The 22016-nt window shown below is 41.6% G+C and overlaps 2 protein-coding genes across 3 annotated transcripts; one reads left to right on the plus strand and one right to left on the minus strand.

Moving 5' to 3' along the window:
* Positions 1 to 3823: 3823 nt before the first annotated feature.
* LOC139389590 (isotocin-neurophysin IT 2-like) lies at positions 3824 to 4739 on the plus strand. Its single transcript, XM_071136423.1, has 3 exons — positions 3824 to 3943; positions 4220 to 4424; positions 4525 to 4739. Exons 1-3 carry the CDS (start codon positions 3824 to 3826, stop codon positions 4662 to 4664), a joined length of 465 nt encoding a protein of 154 aa, XP_070992524.1. The 3' UTR covers positions 4665 to 4739.
* Positions 4740 to 10478: 5739 nt separating this feature from the next.
* On the minus strand, positions 10479 to 20897 carry LOC139389320 (SET and MYND domain containing 1b). Of its 2 annotated transcripts, XM_071135983.1 has the most exons (10): positions 20632 to 20896; positions 19353 to 19550; positions 18894 to 19107; positions 18643 to 18773; positions 18398 to 18436; positions 17022 to 17217; positions 12165 to 12257; positions 11825 to 11988; positions 11564 to 11732; positions 10479 to 11445 (listed from the first exon to the last, which is right to left on the minus strand). In XM_071135983.1, the coding sequence occupies exons 1-10, from the start codon at positions 20751 to 20753 to the stop codon at positions 11284 to 11286; spliced, it is 1488 nt and encodes a 495-aa protein (XP_070992084.1). In that variant the 5' UTR covers positions 20754 to 20896; the 3' UTR covers positions 10479 to 11283. The 2 variants fall into 2 exon arrangements, with proteins under 2 accessions (XP_070992084.1, XP_070992085.1); XM_071135984.1 differs by lacking the exon at positions 18398 to 18436 and having other exon boundaries at positions 20632 to 20897.
* Positions 20898 to 22016: the final 1119 nt, after the last annotated feature.

The following is a 22016-nucleotide window of genomic DNA, read 5'->3' on the forward strand; positions in this document are numbered from 1 at the left end:
ATTGCTATGAGGAATTAGAAAGTTTATTAAGGTGACATATCAGGTATATCGTGTGTGTGTGTATGTGTGTGTGTGCTTGTGTGTGTGCTAGTGTGTGTGCTAGTGTGCCAATGTGTGTAGCCAATAAAAAGCTCATAAAGTGCATTAATAAGATAACCCCTAGTGCAGGGTTCACCAACTGGGCTGAATTTGGCCCATGGGTGGTTTTATTTGGCCCCCCAAGTCTTCTGAGCAAAAATAATAATAATAATCACTTAAATTATAAAAATGGAGTGGAATTTTCATTGTTGGACATACCGGGAAATCAGCTCCAAGTGATTATAATTTAAGAAATCGTTTTTTAGTATTCCCACGCATAATACAGAGACACGTGATCATATACAAATATAAACAATGTTTGAAATGATTACATTTTAGTCAAACATTTTATCTGTTTGGGCTTCTTGCGGTCAATTTTCAGTCTACAAATTATTTGTAATTGTGTTCCGGCCACCGACCCTCTGCTCAAGCAAAAATTAATCCGCAACTGAATCTAGTCGATGAAATGGTGTATAATCTCAGTAGGTACAAATATGTCTTCTTATCCCATTACTACATGGTGCTGTTTTCTCAATCCTTGAACTGGAACCATCTACAGCACATATGTCAGAGTCAAGGCCCGCGGGCCACATCCGGCCCGCAAGAAGGTTTTTTACGGCCCCTGGGATGATCTTGATTTATTATTAGAACCGGCCCGCAGCAAGCCGGCAGCCCGCAGATCTTTTACACGCACCAATACTACATTTCCCACAATGCAAAGGTGACGCACCGAGCAGTAGGCTGCTTCATTTCAATATTTATTGGCACAGCAGTCGTCAGCATCACAGTAAAATTAACTTTCAGATACCCATCAAAAATGGCAAAACGGAAGGTGGATACTGAGAACCGGGGGTTTCAAACAAGGTGGGAGTCGGAGTATATGTTCACGAAGGTAGCTGGAAAACCTGTGTGTCTTCTGTGTGGAGAAAGTGTGGCGGTACTGAAAGAGTATAATCTGAGACGACATTATGAAACGAAACACGCGGACAAAAACAAGAATATGGACATGGAACAAAGGCTACAAAAGGCAGAGGAATTAAAACGAGGCCTCAAATCTCGACAGGCTCTGTTCAAAAAAGCCAAATCACAAGGCCAGGCTGCTGTCAAGGCCAGTTTTATTTTGGCAGAAGAGATCGCTAAATCAGCCCGGCCATTTACGGAGGGGGATTTCATCAAAAACTGCATGATTAAAGTTTGTGACGAAGTTTGCCCAGAAAAAAGGCAACTCTTTTTAAATGTGAGTCTGAGCAGAAACACCATTGCCGAGAGAGTAGACCAGTTGTCCATCAATCTAAAAGAGCAGCTTGTGAAAAAGGGAAAAGATTTTATTGCATATTCCTTGGCTGTGGATGAGAGCACCGACATTTCTGACATTGCCCAGTTGTCAATTTTCATCCGCGGAGTGGACTCCAACCTAAGCGTGACAGAGGAGTTTTTGGCTTTACGTCCTATGCATGGCACAACTACGGGGCATGATTTGTATGAAGAGGTGTCAAGATGTGTAAATGAGATGGAGCTGCCTTGGGAAAAACTCGTGGGTTTGACAACCGACGGAGCACCTGCGATGTGTGGACACAGGAGCGGACTGGTGGCGAAGATACGGGAAAAGATGCAAGAGGAAAACGCGACAGGTGAGCTGACAGCTTATCATTGTATCATACACCAGGAAGCGTTGTGCGGTAAAGCCTTGAAAATGGAGCATGTAATGAGCATCATCACGCGCACAGTTAACTTTATCAGAGCCAAAGGTTTGAATCACCGCCAGTTCAAGGCATTTCTGACGGAGTTAGAAACGGAGCATGGTGATTTGCCTTATCACACAGAGGTGCGATGGCTAAGCCAGGGAAAGGTGCTTCAAAGATGTTTCGAGCTTCGTGAGGAGATTTGTCTGTTCTTGGACAGCAAAGGGAAAGACACAACACAACTCCGAGACGAAATGTTTCTGTGTGAAATGGCTTTTCTGTGTGACATTACGAGTCATCTGAATGCAATAAACTTGCAGCTGCAGGGTCGGGATCGTGTCATCTCTGATATGTACAGTACAGTGAAGGCATTTAAAACCAAACTGACTCTGTGGGAGACGCAGATGCGGAAAGAAAATTTGAGCCACTTTCCCAGCTGCCAGACCATGAAAGAGAAGCTCTCTACCAGTGCGTTCCCGAGCACACAGTTGGCTGATAAAATAGGTATGCTTGCCGCTGACTTTCGACGCCGATTTGCTGACTTTGAAGCACAAAAAAGCAGGTTGGAACTGCTCGGTAACCCATTTGCTGTTGACGTGGAAAGCTCACCACCAAACCTCCAAATGGAGTTGATTGACCTCCAATGCAATGATGCACTGAGGGCAAAATATGCGGCAGTGGGTGCTGCGGAGTTCGCCCGTTTCCTCCCCGGCACAATGCCCCAGCTGCGCATCCAGGCTGCTCAAACGTTGTCTATGTTTGGCAGCACATACCTGTGTGAACAACTGTTTTCTTTGATGAACCTGAACAAAACATCACACAGAAGTCGACTTACTGCTGAACACCTCCACTCAATTCTGAGGATTTCTTCAGCTCAGAGCCTTACCCCGAACATTGATGAACTTGTGGAAAAGATGGGACACCACCAAGTATCACCCTCAACCTCAAACAAGTGAACATTACTGTGCAATCACATATTTAGAGTTTTTACTCAGTTCAAGTTTAAAAGTAAAAATTTAATATTTGTTTTCACTGCATGTTACTTCTCCTTAAACAAAGTGTTGTTTTTGATTAATAGATTTTTGCACTTTATTTTTTTGTATTTCAATCCAATTATATTTTAAAAATATTTCAGTTGAGTGGATGATAGAAAATTGCTATTATTGTTTTTTCTTTGAAGTAAATTTAGCCCACTTTTGCTAAAATAGAAAATATAGTCTACTGATGGTGCCTTGAATACCGGTTTCTTTCATTTAATGTTCATGTTATGGGGATATTTATATAAAGGAAATTTGTCTTTTGTGTCTGTTGAAAATTAAAGATTACTGACAGAGCCATAAGAAAATATTGCTTTATTTATCTGATCATATTGTAATATATTTGTTAGGTTTTCAGTAGGTTCAATTAGGTTCACTAGACTATATGCGTCATTTAAAAATTTTTCAATGAACATTCGAACAGTCCGGCCCTCGTCTTGTAGCTGATTTTTTTATTTGGCCCTCCGTCCATTTGACTTTGACACCCCTGATCTACAGGATGTAGCCAACTAGTCTGTCAGATAGTTAGCTAACACTGAAATACACTGCTCTACAGTAATTGCCTCACAATCACCATCTCATTTCGTCATCTCTCTAATAATAAGTTCAGGTTCAACACATCCCCCCCATCCCAATGTACACACCAAACACTTCCCGTCTGTCTCATTCTTCTGACACCTCTCCTCTTTCACATGCATAGTCACGGGCACATGCCCTCCACTAATGATTGCCTCTATGGCTGAGGCCGCGCCAGGCCACTCACTGTATGACTGTACTACTGGCCAGGCATCTGCCAAGCCCAAGCCAGGGGCCAGCGCTATCAGGAGGGAGGGTGAGTAAGACAGGCTCGTTAATTAACCCTAAGTGGATGTCAGGGGTCCGTGTCACTCCCCGGGAGAGAGGGGAGAGGGTATATAAGAGGTATGGGTGCTACTGAAGATACATAACTTCAACATTCACCTGGGAGTCACTCCGAAACGAAGAAACCCATTCGACTTGTACTCTATTCCTCTTCTCTCAGTAGAGATGACTGGAGCCGCTGTGTTCTTGTGTTTATTCTTCCTCATGTCTTTCTGTTCAGCCTGCTACATCTCCAACTGTCCCATCGGGGGCAAGAGGTCCGTCATGGACTCTCCACAACGCAAGGTGAGTGGCAACTGTATCTGTCTAGAATCTAGATCTACACTACTTAAATCGTACGTGTATTGTAAACAGCAGGCATGATTTGTCTTATGCATCAAGAGGAGTAGGAACTGAAAGTGAAGCTCTGTAGAAGCACTGAATTCTGAAGAATCTGAATTCTGAGATTTGACAATGAAAAAAGGGAGTAAGAATTGATAAGAATTGATAAGTTGATAAGAATCAATGTTTTTGAATGATTGTACAACTTAATACCCGATTGTCCCTTCTTTCCTCCTGCAGTGCATGTTGTGTGGGCCAGGGGAGCAGGGCCGCTGTTTCGGCCCCAGTATCTGCTGTGGGGAAGGGCTGGGCTGCTGGATGGGCTCCCCAGAGACGGCACGCTGCATGGAGGAGAACTACCTGCCCACCCCCTGTCAGGCAGGAGGGAGACCCTGTGGATCTGAAGAAGGACGCTGCGCTGCACCAGGCATCTGTTGTGACTCAGGTAAGGAAACTTCAATGTCATGTTTCTGGGATGATTTCTATGGTTATTCCACTGGTTCTAATATAGTGGTGGATAAAATGCTTTGCTTTCTGTATCTCAGAGGGCTGCAGTGCGGACCAATCCTGTCTGGCAGAGGAGGAAGGCGACAATCAAATCAGCCAATCAGAGGGCAGCGATGACGCCCTCCTCAGGCTCCTTCACATGGCTGGCCACACCCCTCCTCATCGAGTCCACCAATGAGCTGCCAATGATGCCAGGTTTCCATGGGGGTCACTTGAGAGATTGGTTGTTAGGATTTGTAGTTCAAGGTAACCTAGTTGTAGTTCATTGATTAATTCATCTATTTCACCTACACACCCATTTACTGGCCTCCTTCAGTTTATAGGCAACCTCACTGGATTGGAACCTGTGTACTCCTCTGTAGATTGCCTTTGTATTCCATACTAATATATTTTATGTACTGTATGTATAGGAATAGCTATCATTAATCTTACAAGTGTTAAGAGTCCACAGGTGTATTTTAATAAAACGTGAGAGTGTGCATGGTTTAGGCAGTTTTCTCTATCAGCTAAACAATTACCAGTTGTTTAACATCTACATCAGAAACCTGTGGTTTAACAGCTAACATTAAGTGTATAATTTGTAAGGTTATTTTTGAATGATCTAGAAGAAAAATAATATTTAGGTGAGGTGCTGGCTAGCGGAGCAGAAAACTTGAAAATTAAAGAGAGCCGCACACTCTAGGAGCTCAAATGCAACAATGTAATTACTAAGGTTTCGACAGCCAAGCTGTCTTCATCAGGGTATAATCACAAACACTGCGGGATGACTCGTTTATATAGTGTCAAAAGACACAGGTGTCTGTAATCATGGCCAAGAGTGGCCTAATATCATTAGTTAATTCTCAAATATTAAAATGGCATACAAAGCACAGCATACAAACAACAAATGGATAGCATACGATCATAGATTCATTTTCGACTACACAAGCTTACAAACAATTACAATGGCAAAGTCACAATAATCACAAGAATGGCTTCAGATCAAAGTCTACTTTGAGACCGAAGGGAGCAAGGGTCTTTAAGTTAAAGATCCAGGCAGCCTCTCGTTTTAACAAGAAATTATTAAGGTCACCCCCTCCTAGGGAGGGTGACATGTTCGATGCCAATATAACGCAGAGACGAAATCGAGTGGCCTGCCTCCAAGAAGTGGGCCGCAACTGGATAAGTAAAGTTTTTACACCTAATGGTGCTACGATGCTCTGAGATACGTACTTTTAATTCGCGCTTTGTTTTACCTACATAATTTTTACCACAAGGACAAGTTATAAGATAAATAACTGCCTTAGTGGAGCACGTAATAACACCTTTTATTGGGATCGATTTCCCTGTTTGTGGGTGTTTGAAGGATCTACATTTATAAGTGCCATTGCAGTCCCATTGCATATTTTTAATCATAATCAACCTCTAAAAGTCTCAATCCCAAGATTTGATATATTGAACTTGGCCTTTATTACTATTGCCAGTAGAAACGCATGGAATAACTCATTCATAAATGGCAAAAAAGGCAGTCAAATAATACATCATAAGGTTGAGGTGTCTGTCCTGTATCTAGGACATTCATAAAAACTCAGGAAATTGTGTTTTTTTGGACACATTTAACCCCTTGTTTTTGTTGGCACAAAACTACCTCCATACAAAATGTGGCAAGCAATAGCACAGAGACTGGCGCAAAAAACTATGATGGAAGGAAACACTCTTGCCTGTATTTACACCTAATACAATGCTTTTAAACTTTTGTAGTAGACCTAGTATATGTAAGAATGAAGTTAGCTACCTAGCCAATTTTCTGTGAAAGCTAGTGATAGTGATGCAGAAACTAGGCATTTTTAAAACATCTTTTCCTAGCTGCATTTATCAGGAGCATTGAGTCAAATATAATTATTTCAGTATAGTCCGTTTTTCAAGAGTTTGTTAATGATTTTATTTGACTAAATAATTTTTCCATGATTAGTTTCAGCTTTAGTTTACATAATATCCTTGCAGTATACCCACATCTAACAGCAGTTCAAAGGTTCATGTTTTATTGTCCCATATACATGATACAGCAGGTGTAAAACATTACAGTGAAATGCTTAACTTGTGAGCTCTTTACTAACAATGCACAATTAAACGTAATACTTTAGATATGAAGAAAAACACAAGAAAAATAATCAGAAAAAAACCCAGGTCTATGACCTCCTCCCTGTAGGACAAGTCATCACCATCATCACCACGTCATGTCATCATTAAACTTGATGACGGTGTTGGAGTCCTGCTGGCCACGCAGTTTAGTGAACACGATGGGAGAGAGCTGGTTTCAAGTGCAGGGAGCAGCAGGTGTTTATTTGTACAGGACCACAGGAGGAGGCAGGAACCTGGGTCCAGGGGCAAGCAGAAGGTCATACACAGGGGGTCCAAAAAGGCAACAGTACAGGCAGGTTAATTAAAAGGCTAGTAAGGTCATCTGGGAGATCAGGCAATAGGTTGATAGCAGGCTAAAGTACACGGAGGGAATAGGCAAAAGGTGTTGTTAGTGAGGCAGGCCAAAACTATCATACACAGGAGGAGACACTCACAGGCAACCCAGCGCTCCGACTAGAAGTGTGTCACAAAACAAACAATACCTCACAATGATGGGGTGCAAAGAACTGAATGAAATAGTGTGTGATAATGACATACAGGTGTGTGAACAGGTGATCAGAATTCAGGTGATTGGAATCTGGAGAGTGAGTTGCGTTCAGGGGATCTATGTGTTTGAGAATGTGAGCTGGAAAGTGGACTGATAAGTGAGCTGCATTTAGGGGATCTACGTGTTGGAGAGTGGGAGTTGGAAGCAGATGTTACACACAGAGTGCTGAGAAGTTAAAAGTAACTTGTTATATTACAACGTTACTTCCTTTTAAAGTAACTCGTTATGGTATAACATTATTTCTGTCGAAAGTAACCCCCCAAAAATGACTTGGTCATTCTTAAGGTATTTCCTTAACACTCGAAAAGCCAGGTCTTGATACCCCATAGGCTACCTAAGCCATTGATACAGCTTCTTGATGTCAGCATTCTAAGTCTAATAATTTGTAAACATTTTTTACATTTTATTTCACCTTTATTTAACCAGGTAGGCAAGTTGAGAACAAGTTCTCATTTACAATTGCGACCTGGCCAAGATAACGCAAAGCAGTTCGACACATATAACAACACAGAGTTACACATGGAGTAAAACAAAAATACAGTCAATAATACAGTAGAAAAATAAGTCTATATACAATGTGAGCAAATGAGGTGAGATAAGGGAGGTAAAGGCAATAAATAGGCCATGGTGGCAAAGTAAATACAATATAGCAAGTAAAACACTGGAATGGTAGTTTTGACAGTAGTTGAGTGTGCAAAGTAGAAATACTGGGGTGCAAAGGAGCAAAATAAATAAATAAATACAGTAGGGGAAGAGGTTGTTGTTTGGGCTATTTTTAGATGGGCTATGTACAGGTAAATACATTTCATATAGACCTATGTCTATTGCAACAATAATCATTTGGTTGTGTTTATGAAGGTCTAAGGCAACATTAGAATATGAAAGAAAATGTAGGCTATTTAAAGAACACAATAGTATTTTATTTAGTTTATATAGGCTAACTGTAGGCTATATGGAAAACACCACAATTCAAGTGTACTATAATCCATTAAATAAACAACATCACAAATATAATTCATTATTAAATCATTAAGGGCAGGTATTAAAGAACATTATGAAACTCTGAAAATTAATTTCAAAAGAACAGAATGGCATACTTTGAGTTTAAATATATTACTGTGCTTTGAGTTTAAATATATTACTGTGCTTTGAGTTTAAATATATTACTGTGCTCTGAGTTTAAATATATTACTGTGCTTTGAGTTTAAATATATTACTGTGCTTTGAGTTTAAATATATTACTGTGCTTTGAGTTTAAATATATTACTGTGCTTTGAGTTTAAATATATTACTGTGCTTTGAGTTTAAATATATTACTGTGCTTTGAGTTTAAATATATTACTGTGCTTTGAGTTTAAATATATTACTGTGCTTTGAGTTTAAATATATTACTGTGCTTTGAGTTTAAATATATTACTGTGCTTTGAGTTTAAATATATTACTGTGCTTTGAGTTTAAATATATTACTGTGCTTTGAGTTTAAATATATTACTGTGCTTTGAGTTTAAATATATTACTGTGCTTTGAGTTTAAATATATTACTGTGCTTAGAGTTTAAATATATTACTGTGCTTTGAGTGTTGCAAGTGCCAGTGGGGAGTGCATGGAATCACAGTAATTCTGCCCAAAAGTAATATTTTGAAATAGAGCTCAGGGTCATTTTAATGAGTTGTTCGGCAAGTGTAGGTGATTTGGAAACTGCAGAATGTGTTTAGAAGTGTTTAATTTTAAGTTTAGGCATTAACTCTGAAATCTTAAGGTTAGGCATTAACTCTGAAATCTTAAGGTTAGGCATTAACTCTGAATGGTTAAGGTTAGGCATTAACTCTGAATGGTTAAGGTAAGAGTTAAGGTTTGGGATAGGCTTAAAACAAAAATATAAAAAACAACATTTTATCGCTGCATTCAAACTTGCAACCCTTGGAATCAGATGGTTACAATCCATGGCTGTGACAGCACCATTCTCTCAGTAGTTGGGTGAGTGAGAGGCCAGTTGAGCCGAACAAGTAAGACCACACTGCCGTCTCATCCATGTCAATGATATTGCTCACCTTTATCTTATTTTGCACAATCTTTACGGTACTCACTGAAGTTCACTCTAAAACAATTCATTTACACCCAGCATTTATTTGAAACAGGCATTTATTTGCTGAAATGCCCGGCTATGAAAAGGGACATCACAACCCCTCACACACCTGTCAAATGAGTTTTGGCGGCTGTACAGGAGGCTTTAAAAAAAAAAAACGTATTACAACATTCATTAGAACATTCAACACATTACAACATTCATGGCTCAGAGTCTAAATAAAACTGCACACCTTCAATCACACCTTGGTTATTTATTTCACTGCTTTCCTCCAAAGTAGCAATAAATTAGGGAGTTGTCCAAGAGCCAGTTCCTCTGGGAAACAGAAAGAGACCCTCAACAAACATAGAGGGAGGGATTTTTTAATTGTTCCAAATACTTGCTGACTTGAAAAAGTAACTAAATAACTGATTACTTAAAGTGAAAAACGAATGTGTTAGGTTCCTCTTAACCACAAAAAAGTAATCTGAGTAATCTAACGTGTTACTTTGTAAAGCATTACCCCCAACAATGGCGATCAAGGAGTACAAGAGGGGATTAAACACACATCCTTGTGGGGCCCTGTGTTGAGAGTCAGTGTGGCAGAGGTGATGTTGTCTACCCTTACCACCTGGTGTAGGCCTTTCAGAAAGTACAGAAGTTTCCACTTCCCTCTGCTTGTGTATGTGTGCACTGTGGGAGGACTGATGTTCTTTGGCAGAGAATCTCCCCTGCTCTCCACAGTGACTGGGCTCACAAACCCTCCTCACATGAGTCCAGGGGCATATGTATGGGGGGTTCATTTAATAACACTATTTTAGGGTTCATTTATCAATACATTGTGAATGAATGAACTGTTTATGACTTATGTGACATGAATGCAATTCAACCCTTCGCCACCACCCGTGCTCTTATTACAGCCTTATTAGCCCCGTAGGCCTACTGCACTGGCATGGATATATTGAGTGTAATGATTAAATGTATCCACTAGATGAAGCTCTTTCTCTTTTCCGCTCATGACTGTAGCTGGCACAGCAGCAAACAAATGTGCACTGTGGATTAATATCATTTAAAAGGCATGGAATCGTCTGGTCTCACTGCAATGCATTGTAATAGCATTTTACATACTTAGGCAGAACTTCAGGGAAAATTGAGAAATTCAACAATAATGAGACACCAATTTTGGAATTTGGAAGAATATGGATCAGTGGATCAGTGGGATTCAATGCATTAGGAAATCAGCACACAAGCCAACAATCGATTTTTCTCAACAATTTTAATGTGACGTTACTTTTTTTTATATAAAGTTAAAAAAGCCCAGCAGTGTAGAAAATAAAGCTAGAATTCTTCATTGAACCAATAACAAAGCGGTCACCCCTCCTCTGTTTTGGTATGAGGCCAATAGATGGGCCTGGAGAAATGTAACCACTCTCAATTTGATATACAGAGCTATGGATGCAAGGACTGACCATTCACAATATAATAATTATAGTTTTACCCATGTTTTAAAGCTATACAGTGTTTGTTTACATTTCCATTGTTTACAAACATTGGAGTAAAACAAGCTTATATATTTATAAGTTATATTCTTCAAGAATCAATAGGTATATATAATTAATTTATAAGTCCTAAAATAGATACAGCAACTAAGAATTCTAGCTTTAAAGCTTTGGTAGGGCCGTCCATCTAGTCTGTTACAATATAAGGGTTACCAGATGGGCCCGAATCCTTCCATTAAAGGGCCCATAATAGTTTAAAAGTGGCTTCCTCAATTTCTAGTGATTTTGAAAATGCAAGTTGGGTTAAAGCAATGGTGGATGTGTTTTGGGAATTTGCTTTTACTAGTTCTTTCACACCAGTGTAGCTGACAAGGTGATAAAGAGAGAGGATATGAGGGTGAGGGGTCTCCCAGCTACAGTATGGTTGGTGAGGAGCCAAGGATGTTGGAACTGAGAGGGGTTGATTCCTCTGACAATCTGTATGTAAACTGATCTCAAGGTGTGTACTGTGTACACTGCTATGCTATTGTGTGTGTCTGTGTGTGTGGTGTGTGTGTATGTGAGATCACTTCTTCTGCCGGCGGAAGAGATTCTTGACGCTCTCCGCCATAGGTTCGTTCATCATGTTCATTGGCTGGTTCTTCAGGGCAGCCTCCCGCATACTTTTGTAAATATACTCATTCTCTCTAAACATCCTCAGCTCCATTTCTGTCTGCATACGCATAGCCTAGGGAGAGGGGGAGGGATCAGGTCGTCAAGGTGACTTTAATCTTGGAGATCGTTCCCTGTGTGTGTGCATTTCTGTGTGAGAATGCATGTGTGTGTGTGCATGTCTAATGTCTTACCTCAAGGTCTTTGGTGATGGGATGTGTAGGTCCGTGTGTTCTCTGCAGGATGGCATAGGCTTTACAGATCATGCCGTGTCCCACCTCTATCTTCCCTGCCTGCCAGTGGGTCACTCCTGCCCTCATGGTTGCCATCCCCAGGTGGGCGTTGCATGGATGGTATAGCTTGCTGTCAAAATGTGATACAGTGATACATTTAATTACGCAGTTTTTTTCTAAACTCTGTTAATTAAGAGGTTTCTTATGGTCAATTGTACTTACTTGTATCCGTCCACCATTTTGCGTGCATAGTCAGCAGCCTCGTCAATAAACTGCAGGTAGGCTGACACCTCGCTGGCTGTGCTCCACATCCTTAGCTGGTAGATGTGTGTATCAGCCAACACTGGCTCCTGTTTCTCCATACACTCCCTGCATATCTTAATAACCTGGGAGGAGAGCGGGAGGTTTGATTTAGGCTTGGAATCCAGTGTGTGTGTGTGTGTGTGTGTGTGTGTGTGTGTGTGTGTGTGTGTGTGTGTGTGTGTGTGTGTGTGTGTGTGTGTGTGTGTGTGTGTGTGTGTGTGTGTGTGTGTGTGTGTGTGTGTGTGTGTTTATGTTGTACCTCATGGTAGTTCCCCTCCAAGCGAGCCTTATCCATCTTCTGCAGCATCTGCAGACTGTACTCTGTTACCTCCTTCACCTGCTCCTCAGGTACCTACAGGACAAGAGAGGACAGGAGAGGACAGGTGAGGTCAGGAGATAAAAGGACAGGAGAGGAGAGAAGAGGAGAGAAAAGGACAGGAGATGAGAGAATAGGACAGTAGAGGTCAGGAGAGGAGAGGAGCGGAGCCCTGGTTTAGAGAAATATTATTATTCTGCTCTGCTCCCACCTACCCCAGACGACACAAACCCTGGGGTGGCAGGGTAGCCTAGTGGTTAGAGCGTTGAACTAGTTACCGGAAGGTTGCAAGTTCAAACTCCCGAGCTGACAAGTTACAAATCTGTCGTTCTGCCCCTGAACAGGCAGTTAACCCACTGTTCCTAGGTCGTCTTTGAAAATAAGTTGTTAGTAACTGACTTGTCTGGTTAAATAAAGGAAAGATAAAAAATAAAACACACACATTGGAAGGAGCACAGTCAGCCACAGTGCAGTGTTCCTGGAGCTTGTCTAATTGCCTTGCTCAAATCACATTTTATTGGCCTGATACACATATTTACTAGATTATATTGTGGATGTAGTGAAATGCTTGTGTTTTTAGCTCCAACAGTGCAGTAATATCTAGCCATACACAACAATCCACACAAATTTAAAAAGTAAAATAATGGAATTAAGAATGTCCAATGACTACAGAGTAAAGATATACAGTACCAGTCAAAAGGTTGGACACACCTGCTCATTCATGGGTTTTTCTTTATTTGTAGAATAACATTGTAGAATAATAGAAAAGACATCAAAACTATGAAATAACACATATGGAATAATGTAGTAACCAAAAAAGTGTTAAACAAATCAAAACATATTTAAAATTTGACATTCTTGAAAGTAGCCACCCTTTGCCTTGACCACAGCTTTGCACTCTCTTGGCATTCTCTCAACCAGCCTCATGAGGTAGTCACCTGGAATGCATTTCAATTAACAGGTGTGCCTTGTTAAAAGTTAATTTGTGGAATTTCTTTCCTTCTGAAAACTTCTCCAGGATCAGTGGGCCCCTGGCGGGACAGTTGAGCTAACATAGGCTAATGCGATTAGCATAAGGTTGTAAGAACATTTCCCAGGACATAGACATATCTGATATTGGCAGAAAGCTTAAATTATTGTTAATCTAACTGCACTGTCAAATTTACAGTAGCTATTACAGTGAAAAAATACCAAGCTGTTGTTTTAGGAGAGTGCACAGTTTTGAACATGAAAAGTGTTGGGCACATTTGGGCGGTCTAGATACAACATTTTGAAAGGAAATGAAATGGTTCGTTGGATCAGTCTAAAATCTATATTGCACCTGGGCTGGAATAATACATTATGGCCTTTCTCTTGAATTTCAAAGATGATGGTAGAAAAAAAATACAATAAAACGTTTTTTTTTTCTTTGTATTATCTTTTACCAGATCTATTGTGTTAAATTATCTTACATTCAGACTTCAAAATGTTCCCTTTCAAATGGTACCAAGAAAATGCATATCCTTGCTTCAGGGCCTGAGCTACAGGCAGTTAGATTTGGGTATGTCATTTTAGGCAACAATTTAGACAACAAAAAAAGGGACCGATTCTTAAGAGTTTGAGCCATTAATTTGTGTGACAAGGTAGGGGTGGTATACAGAAGATAGCCTTATTTGGTAAAAGACCAAGTCCATATTATGGAAAGAACAGCTCAAATAAGCAAAGAGAAACAATAGTCGATCGTTACTTTAAGACATGAAGGTCAGTCAATCCGTCAAATTTCAAGAACTTTGAAAGTTTCTTCAAGTGCGGTAGCAAAAACCATCAAGCTCTGTGATGAAACTGGCTCTCATGAGGACCACCACAGGAAATGAAGACACAGAGTTACCTCTGCTGCAGAGGATAGAGTTAACTGCACCTCAGATTGGAGCCCAAATAAAGTTCAAATAACAGACACATCTCAACATCAACTGTTCAGAGAAGACTACGTGAATCAAGCCTTCATGGTCTGATTGCTGCAAAGAAACCCATACTAAAGGACACCAATAATAAGAAGAGACTTGCTAAGGCCAAGAGACACGAGTAATAGACATTAGACCTGTGGAAATCTGTCCTTTGGTGTCATGAGTCCAAATTTTAGATTTTTGATTGCAACCACCTTGTCTTTGTGAAATGCAGAGTAGGTGAACGAATGATCTCTGCATGTGTGGTTCCCACCGTGAAGCATGGAGGAGGAGGTGTGATGTGTGGGGGTGCAATGTTGAAATACTCTACTCAACAAATTGGATGCAGTCTACCACAGTGCCATCCGTTTTGTCACCAAAGTCCCATACACTACCCACCATTGCAACCTGTACGCTCTCGTTGGTTGGCCCTCACTTCATACTCATCACTAAACCCACTGGCTTTAGGTTATCTACAAGTCTCTGCTAGGTAAAGCCCCGCCTTATCTCAGCTCACTGGTCACCATAGCAGCACCCACTCGTAGCACGCGCTCCAGCAGGTATATCTCACTGGTCACCCCCAAAGCCAATTCCTCCTTTGGTTGTCTTTCCTTCCAGTTCTCTGCTGCCGATGACTGGATCAAACTGCAAAAATCTCTGAAGCTGGAGACTCATATCTCCCTCACTAGCTTTAAGCACCAGCTGTCAGAGCAACTCACAGATCACTGCACCTGTACATAGCCCATCTGTAACCAGCCCATCTATCTACCTACCTCATCCCCATACAGTATTTATTTATTTATCTTGCTCCTTTGCACCCCAGTATCTCTACTTGCACATTCATCTTCTGCACATCTACCATTCCAGTGTTTACTTGCTATATTGTAATTACTTCACCACCATGACCTATTTATTGCCTTAACTCCCTTATCTTACCTCATTTGCACACACTGTATATAGACTTTTTGTTTTCTTTTGTTCTACTGTTATTGACGGTGTGTTTTGTTTATTCCATGTGTAACTCTGTGTTGTTGTTTGTGTCGAATTGCTATGCTTTATCTTGGCCAGGTCGCAGTTGCAAATGAGAACTTGATCTCAACTAGCCTACCTGGTTAAATAAAGGTGAAATATTATTATTTATTTTTTTTTGCTGGTGACGCTGTCAGGGATTTATTTAGAATTCAAGGCACACTTAGCCAGCATGGCTACTACAGCATTCTGCAGCGATGTGCCATCCTATCTGGTTTGCGGTTAGTGGGACTATCGTTTGTTTTTCAACAGAACAATGACTCAACACACCTCCAGGCTGTGTAAGGGCTATTTGACTAAGAAGGAGAGTGATGGATTGCTGCAACAGATAACCTTGCCTCCACAATCACCTGACCTCAACCCAATTGAGATGGCTTGGGAGGAGTTGGACTGCAGAGTGAAGGAAAAGCAGCCACACGTGCTCAGCACATGGAAAAGCATTCCTCATGAAGCTGGTTGAGAGAATGCTATAAGTGTTTAAAGCTGTCATCTAGGCAAAGGGTGGCTACTTTCAAGAATCTCAAATATAAAATATATTTTGATTTGTTTAACACTTTTTTGGTTACTACATAATTCCATATGTGTTATTTCATGGTTTTGATGCCTTTGCTATTACTCTGCAATGTTGAAAATAGTAAAATGAAGAAAAAATCTTGAATGAGTAGGTGTTTCCAAGCTTCTGACTTGTACTATATATACACACAAATGGACCACAGAGTGAAGGAAAAGCAGCCAACAGGTGCTCAGCACATGGAAAAGCATTCTTCATGAAGCTGATTGAGAGAATGCCAAGAGTGTACAAAGCTGTCATCAAGGCAAAGGGTGGCTACTTTCAGGAATCTCAAATATAAAATATTTTTTAAATTGTTTAACACTTTTTTGGTTACTACATAATTCCATATGTGTTATTTCATAGTTTTGATGTCTTCACTACTACTCTACAATGTATAAAACAGTAAAAAAATAAAAAATAAAGAAAAACCCTTGAATGAGTAGATGTACTAAAACTTTTGACTGGTAGTGTATGTAAGGAACTTCCGGCGCCGACAGAGATGGCCGCCTCGCTTCGCGTTCCTAGGAAACTATGCAGTTTTTTGTTTTTTTACGTGTTATTTCTTACATTAGTACAAGCATTTCGCTACACTCGCATTAACATCTGCTAACCATGTGTATGTGACAAATAACATTTTATTTGATTTGATTTGCTGGAATACATGTAGGGGTAGTATATAACGTGTCACTAGACATGTCTCACATGTGAATCTGGTCTTGTCAAAATTACACACTGATTGACACCAATGACAACATGTTATTATCACATGACAATTCATTGTGCCTTGTTACCAATGTCACCATTGCAGATGCTCAATAATGTTCTCTGTTTTTTCATAATGATGCCATCTGTGTACATACTGACTGACAAATGCCCTAGGAACAGAATTTTAATTCTATAGTCCCAGTACTCTAATGTTAGGGTATTGCTTTTATGAGCGTAGTCGTCGAGGGCAGCTGTCTTGGCTGGCTTTTGTCCTGAGTCTGACCTCTCAAGCAGTGACTCATCTAGACTCATGGCCTATTAGCAACTTTAAAGTGGTTTGATTTTATGTTACAGCTAGCAGTGATTTAGCCTACAGCAAGTCAACACATTCCCATAAGGCCTAGTATAGGATATGATGTTCATAAATCGAAAGCAACACAAGGTTCAGTTCTTTTCACTTTAAACAATAATCAGTCCTAGGACCCATCATTTGATCCTATCATAATAAGTCATGATCTGAACCCAGTGGGATATTTGTTGGTCAAATTTAAATGACATACATGGGTGGATTTCACATTCACATGCCCCTACCTTGACCCCGTCCACCTCCTTGCCTCCCATCTTGAGGTCGTCTTTGATGTGACCTTTACAGTGTTCACAGGTGCAGTCAAAGAAGTAATGCATTTTCAGCTGTCTCTGTCTGTCCTCAGTCACGTTCAGGAAATCCACGTAGGACACTGTCACCTCCTCACCCGGCTCGATCTTGCCCAGGGCACGCAACTCAATCCTGGGGTGAGGAGAGGGGCAGTGAGGGGGTTATGTGGGGTGCTCCGGAGGCAAAGGGCAGGGTGCATCTCAATAGTCTAAAATGGAATTCTGAGATGAACCCATAGCTACAGTTGTAGATCACTGACACGTGACAATGCACAGATCACCTGAATGGGTCTTAGGCAACATTTGGTTACATTACACAGATCTTTTCATCAATATTTCCAAACACCAGCATAGAATTTGCTACTATCTACTATCACTCACACGGCACTCTGTACAAGACAGACAAGGAGACAGAGGGAGATAGACAGAGAGAAAGGGAGACAGAGAGAAGGAGAGACAGAGGGTGACAGAGGCAGACAGGAGGAGACAGGGTGACAGAGCTGGACAGAGGGATACAGAGATAGACAGACAGAGGGAAACCCAAACACAATGTTCAGAGAAGTGCCAACAGCACAAATGGTGAAGGAAGACATGATGACAGGTGGACATTCCTTATGTTTGCTGAGCTTGGCTTGCAAACAGGTGGTGCTAGTGACTTGCAGGACTGAAGTGGTGGAAAGGGGGAGGGCAGAGCCATATATATCTAAAGATATGGCTCTGGGAGAGGTAGGTGGAGTTGTAACAGAATTAGTAAGTTAACAAGTGTAGCAGATGAGGATTTGTGAAACTCACTCCTCATTTACAATGGTGCCCTGACCCCAATCTGCAATTGCTCTAAGATCAATGCTGGGGTCGCTGCGGAGGGAGCTTAGGGGGTGAATGTAGCAGTTGGGGATCTGTGAAAATCCTCCACCTGAAGTGTCTCCACTTGTGCTGCCAAATTGCTAGCTATTTGGCATCACGACTTGGTAAGACACTTGTGGAAGGTGGTCATGTGTTTTTGTGAGGCAGAGGTCCTGGGTTCGAGCCTCAGTATGGGTCGAATCAGGAGTGAGCAGTGTGATGTCCTTTACACAAGCAACCATTTTTGATATGGTGAAGCAACTCAACTTTAAACTTGAAGTCAGGTCTTACTGAGCCCTTCCTATGAAGAACCCTGTTTCAAGTTTATCTCTGACAGTTATGCATCATAGGAGGGATGGGTGTGAGGTTTTTATTGATGATGTTGGAGATGAGGATTTATGATGGTGAGATTTTAATTGATGATATTTAGGAAGTTGTTGGGGTTATACTATTGTACCAGAAAGACCCACCTCATCTGAGAGTGATACACAGTATTCACAGCCGACTGACTGAAAGACAAAGCAAGAAGCAGTTTACACCAAACACACACACACACACACACACACACACACACACACACACACACACACACACACACACACACACACACACACACACACACACACACACACACACACACACACACACACAGCTTACAACTCAGTCAACCTCAATGCTCATGGTGTCCCTATTGTTATTGAATTACAGTACATACTTGCCATGGTTGAGGATGACAGTGCAGTTAGGCCAGCAGTCATGGTTGACCAGACACAGGTTAGGGAACAGACCCACTCCCACAGCATTTAGACCTCTCTGGTCACTCACTGTGAAGCCATTACAGTTGATCTACAGAGGGATGGAGAGGAACAGATGGACAGATGAAAAAAGGAAAGTGATAGAATAAGAAGAAACAGGAAGAGAAACAGGTAGAAATGGAGAGAAGAAAGAGAAGAGGGAAGAACCTACCACTCCAAAGATGTGCGAGATGTCGTCTACACGGTGTTGCTTGCTGTTGCGTGGCCAGTAGTCCAAGAAGTTGTGGATGTCCACCTTCAGCTCCTTCAGATCATCCTCTGGCATGTCACTGATGTGGTTCTCCAGATCGTCCAATGAGGTCATCTGCATGTCTGACATGACACCGCCCTCTTTATCGAGGCGCCACATGATGCGGGCGGCCAAACTGACAGGGACACGGAACATGAGTTGTTAGGTCAAACCTTAATGCTCATCCATAACATGATAATGACTCAATTGACAGTAAACTATTCAACATTGCACACTTTCTATCCCCCTGCATCCCCCATCTCTCGCTCCCCTCGCTCCCCATGCACCCCCCTATGTCTTTGGCTCCTCCTCCTCTATTCCCCCTAACCTCACCTCGCCCACGGCCCACAAGTACCACCCACACACACAATCCCTCCTCACCGGATGTTCTCATTGGGTGCCTTGCCGAAGTTGTCCCCGATGGCCCCAAAAGCCTTGATGGCTCCACACTCCAGCTTATGTTCCTTCCAGCCAGCGCTCTGGCATGTCTTGTCACAGTACTGGGCGAACTTACACTGGCCACAGCGCTGCAGCTTGTCCTGTCTGCGGAAACAGCTGTGGCAGATCTTGTCTGCAAGACTAGTATGAGAGAGGAGAGAGAGACAGGGACAGAGAGAGAGACAGAGAGAGAAGAAAGAGAGAGACAGACGAGAGAGTGAGGGGAGTATGAAGGATGTGAATGGAAGAGAGTGATATATAGAGTTAGAGAGTTTCTATAGGCCTACTGCAGGCCACACGAGGTTTAACCAACTCAGTGGCCTTGTGGTCCTATACAGGGGGTGTACTTGTACAACAGAGAAGGCTGTTGAGAGGAGCTATATTAGGAAACACTCACTGTAATGGTTGGAATGGAATAAATGGAGCGGTATCAAACACATCAAACATATGGAAACCACGTTTGACTCCGTTCCATTAATTCCATTTCAGGCATTACAATGAGCCCGTCCTCCTATTGCTCCTCCCACTAGCCTCTTCTGTTGTACGCACTACAGAAATAGGAGATTTGAGCCTTCTGGCTCCAGCAAAGTTTACTTGTCCAATGCTTACTTACTTACATGAGATTGAGGCTAGTTCCATGATCCACAGCAGGGGAAGAAGGATGGGAAAGTACATCCCCACATGACTTCATGTGATGACCTTTGACCCCATGTATCTGTCCCCTGCTGAGGTCATAGCACTCTGATCTTGTTGTTCACAAACTGATATGTACCTATAATATCTTGTGAAGTTTGTTGTGTCTCTCCAGATAAACAAAAAAATGCTACACCACAATAGTAAAGTGCTGTATCTTCAACTAAACGATGGCAGGCTTTAGCCTATGTGTCAGCATGCACGGGACCTGTGTGTGACCTGTCCTCATCACCATTTTACACTATGTACATGTTTTGAACTAATTATATGTGGCTGTGAATAACACATGTTAATGGTTGCAGCCCAATTCTGATCTTTTGCCCAATAATTGGCAAAAGATTTGATCAGATTGGCCAAAATACCAATAAGTGGCAAAGTTTCAGAATTGGGCTGCCTGTGTAAACGCAGCCATAAAGACATATAACACGGGATCGGAATATTGGGCTCATGTGTGGTCGCCCATGCATTAGGAGTTAGTCATGTCTCATGTGCCCAGCCAAACCCCATCCATACTGCAGCATCTTCTTACCTGTCAAAGACAACTGCAGCAAAAGGGGGTTCTGAGAAAAGAACGTCTCCGGAAAGCAGCTCCTTAGTGGCTCTAAGGCCCCTCCCCTTTCCGGGTGAGTCAAACACCTCAATGTTGTCCATGTCAGGTGTGGTGGTCCGGTCCGAGAGACAGAGAAACAGTCCGTTAGGTTAAGGAGACAGAGAGAGAGAGAGACTGGAAGTGAGTACTGTATGGGTGTCCTCTACAAAGTAGATCTTTCACGTTCTTCAACAACTGCACATTCCACACCCCAATCTACTAAAATAGACTTCCACCACTTGAGCTGAACCAAGTCAGATAGAGAAGGGGGTTGGTGTGGGTTTGAAGGGTGCCACTAAATTAGTCTTGAAGGAATCCTAGACCAAAATCACTTCAATCACATTCTAGTGTCCTTAAAGCTCATCTGCCATTTTTGAGAAAGTTACCATTACCATAATGGTTTTATTGTTATTTTCCTTTGATCTGTTGAATCCCCCCCCCCCCCCCCCCCCCCCCCCACCCCACCCCCCACACACATATTGTCCTGAGTTGGTCTCTCCTGGGTCCTGGGGAGTATTTTGGTCTCTCAGTTGGGCCTGTCTGTCAGGAGTCAGTTGTGGTGACGTCAGACCCAGCACCACACTATCTCCTTTCCTCCACCATGTTCTGGTACTTTCTCTCTCTATCTCTTTCTGTCTCTTTCTATCTCTATCTATGACTAGGTGGGGTGTCAAGTATGATATCATAAGGCCAGGCGAATATCATTAACCCCTGTTTAAGATCTTTAGGGCGACCATGTCCAAGAATATGAGATTGACAGTGTTACTTTAAACAAATTAAATAAGATATCTTCATAAACTTGGCAGAAGACAGTCTATTTAAAAAAAGTCTTACTTTAGTACTACTCTACTCCTTCTCAGCTCATTTATCACCTGATTTATCACCTGATTAACAAAAGGCACATTTCAATAGGTGGTCCAGGTATCCTCATGACATGGCACAGGTTTTGTTCCTCATGCAAGGGGGAAGGCCGATGACACCAGAAATCCCCATCAGACCAATTCCTTGAATTCCCTACTCCTTGAAGTTTGCAGTTGTGTCTAGAAAATACTATTTAGCTAAAAACGCATTTCTTGAGCTTGGCATCACCAATAATTCACACAAACGGAGACAAAGGCAAAGGTGCACAGGAAATGCATGTATTTTTTTTTTACCCTTTCGCATGTGTACTTTATTGCATTTATACTTGGGACATTGCTTTTGAACAGTAAAAGTAAAACAATTAAAATAAGTGTCACATCAATGGCAAACATGATTACTATTTTCGTACATGATGTGTACATTGTAATGTGTACATTGAAAAAATATGTGTACCATTTCTTAAG

This window comes from Oncorhynchus clarkii, chromosome 30 (assembly GCF_045791955.1).
Source record: "Oncorhynchus clarkii lewisi isolate Uvic-CL-2024 chromosome 30, UVic_Ocla_1.0, whole genome shotgun sequence".
In the NCBI taxonomy this organism is placed as follows: Eukaryota; Metazoa; Chordata; class Actinopteri; order Salmoniformes; family Salmonidae; genus Oncorhynchus; species Oncorhynchus clarkii.